Consider the following 2,636-nt stretch of genomic DNA (forward strand, 5'->3'; position numbering starts at 1 on the left):
TTAACATACATGCATCCGGCCTCCTTCAAGGGTTAGTGGCTATCATGTTTTATTTTGATGCAACAATTTCCCAGGTTCGTTTTTCTGGTGGGAGGGCTTCGAAAACATTACAGTACTTCCGACTCCACTTTAAGCTGTAGACCCTATTTTCAGGTATATCTTTGCTGGTGACAAAGACTGTCAATGTTAATCAGTCACATGCACATTATTCGAAACATAAAGACACTATTTCACCATAATAAGTTACTTCTTCAACTGAATGTTAAATGCAATTTTATATTATATTCTTTATCCCCTTATCCCTAGTAATGACCCTATGAAAGTCGTGTGTTCGACAAGTCTTGATATGCATATACGGAGTCTATCATTTAATGTAGATGCAAGAACAAAGCTAAAGAAGTAATATAATTTTTTATTAAAGTACAAGTACAATTTTCAAAATAAAATATTTAATTATTCCAAGAAAGAATGTGAGTCCCTAGACATTTCTGGTTAATTATCAAACTCTTTCGGATGCTTACTGTTACATTTTTGACAGCTTTTTTTTAAAAAAAATATTTGGCAACTCTGCTCCAGTTGCTCGAATCTCTTAGGACGAGTACGTTTGTGCGGATTGGCAAAAACAGCCAGAAAGGATTTGACAGTTTGGAGGATACATCGCTTTTTTTTTTTTTTAACTAAGTTCACTTTATTTTCTCATATCATTGCACAGCCACGGAATCACAGTGAGAAATGCTAGATCTATCCAAATAAAGTCTTACTACTGTATTCCTTGATGACTGGTAGTAGACACTTATTCAGACTTTCCTTCACGTTGACAATCATTGACAAGGTTCTGTAAACTAGCTACCATACATGATTCATGATTCAAAGTTACAATGTGTATGGTTTGTCCAGGCTCAAGAAAGTCAACCAGAATGCTAACCTGCGCAACACAGAAGAGTCTCCCATCTTTACCTACATATTGCACTATATTCGCTTTCTTCTTCGGTGGCGAATTCAAGTGTTGACATTCCATATTCTATCGTTTTGTTTCAGGTTCATAATGATGGAACCAGCTTTCATCTCCAGTTACAATACTCGTCAAAAAGTCATTACCTTCATTTCGATATTTCTGAAAAAGAGTTTGGACAACAGTTACTCCCTGGTCCTCGGTTAATAAACGTGGAACCCAACGGGCACAAACACTCTGATAATCTAAGCTGTGAATCATTTCTCGCACCGCACTATGTCCAACACCAAGTTTTGCAGCAGCTTCATTCACAATGATACACCTATCTCCCCTAATAAGCTCAACAACCCTCACTTTGTTGCGTTCCGTGGAGGCAGTTCGAGGGCGCCCGCTGTGAGACTCATCCTCGATTGTCGTGTGTCCATCCTTAAAATATTTCACCCACCTCCTAACACTGCTGGCACCCATGCACACATCTCCATAGGCACGCTGCAGTCTGCGGTGAATTTGAGAAGCAGATTGGTCCTCTTTAACAAGAAATTCAATCACAGCATGCCATCAAAAAGAAACATCGTTGCTCGCCATTTTGGAAATCCTGCCTGTGACCACGTGTTAGCAACAAACAGAGTCAACATGTGGAAAGAAAGAAAGAAAGGTCTGTATATTGAGACGATATACTTGGTTTCACTTACAACTAGAGATTACGGTTGTGAAAACATGTTGCACACGACTTTTAGTATGTCCCTTATATTTACAGTAGGAATTTCATTCGAAGTGATTTTAATATAATTCCATCTAATGCGTCAGACCTTTGAAGGTCAAAATTGAGAATGCATTTATAATAATAAGTTATATAAGAAAAAAGCATTAAACTATGATTTGGAAATAACATTAAGAAGTCGTGTGAACCATTATGTTCGATGACTATCTGTCATTTATCCGCCTTATTTGTGGTTTTCAGAGGGGGGAAAGTGACGGTAGTTTTCACATGTTACAATGAAACTAAATTAACACCTCAGGAGTACTACAGAAACTGAAAGAAATCATAATGTGATAGTACCAGGTCCGTGGATATATTAAAGTCTTACAACAAAGTTTTCTCAATTTCTGAAAGGTCGTTAAAATGTATGCAGTCTGGAGTTGTGAACCTTTTCTGTTGACCGCTTCCGCCCTTTTCTTGGAACTTGCTAGGCACACTTGTACTAAATGTAAACAGTACAGCTTCGAATATATCTTTCTAAAGAGCGGCAGTAATTCTTTCATCCACATTGCTCTTTCAATTTTACGAAACACCTAGAATAATGTTCCTGGTGGTCAGTGTGGGGTTTGCCACAGACGATGATGCAGCTCTCTACCTTCATGACGATCGTTCTCACATATTGTCGGATATCATCCTCTCCTATTGCTCGTAATCAACCGCTTCGAAAATGTTTCGATTTCGTTGTGTTTCAGTAGAAATTCGTGCAATCAAGTAAATGTTATTCCGTCAGATCATGTGTGATCCGAAAGTCTAGCTTCTGTTTGTAGCCAGCTTTCTACAAACGATTTAACTCTATTTGGTGATGGATGTTACCTTCTTAGCGATGCCATGATGCTTACGCCCTAGTATTTGCTCGACTTTTCCCAGAACGTCATTCACTATTCCAGTGAATGGTTGTTTACTGAGCATCTTGAGTATTGGTAT

The 2,636-nt window shown here is 38.2% G+C and overlaps 1 protein-coding gene across 1 annotated transcript; it reads right to left on the reverse strand.

The window, feature by feature from the left end:
• Window positions 1–1,021: 1,021 nt before the first annotated feature.
• Window positions 1,022–1,420, reverse strand: LOC145661457 (protein GVQW3-like). The gene has a single exon (XM_081726769.1). It carries the CDS (start codon window positions 1,418–1,420, stop codon window positions 1,022–1,024), a length of 399 nt encoding a protein of 132 aa, XP_081582895.1.
• Between the last annotated feature and the right edge of the window lie 1,216 nt (window positions 1,421–2,636).

Source organism: Thermobia domestica, chromosome 10 (genome assembly GCF_964235325.1).
Source record: "Thermobia domestica chromosome 10, izTheDome1.hap1.1, whole genome shotgun sequence".
NCBI lineage: Eukaryota > Metazoa > Arthropoda > Insecta > Zygentoma > Lepismatidae > Thermobia > Thermobia domestica.

Coding starts and splice junctions, on each gene's coding strand:
- LOC145661457 (XM_081726769.1), bottom strand. CDS start 1,420: ATGGGTGCCAGCAGTGTTAGGAGGTGGGTGAAATATTTTAAGGATGGA.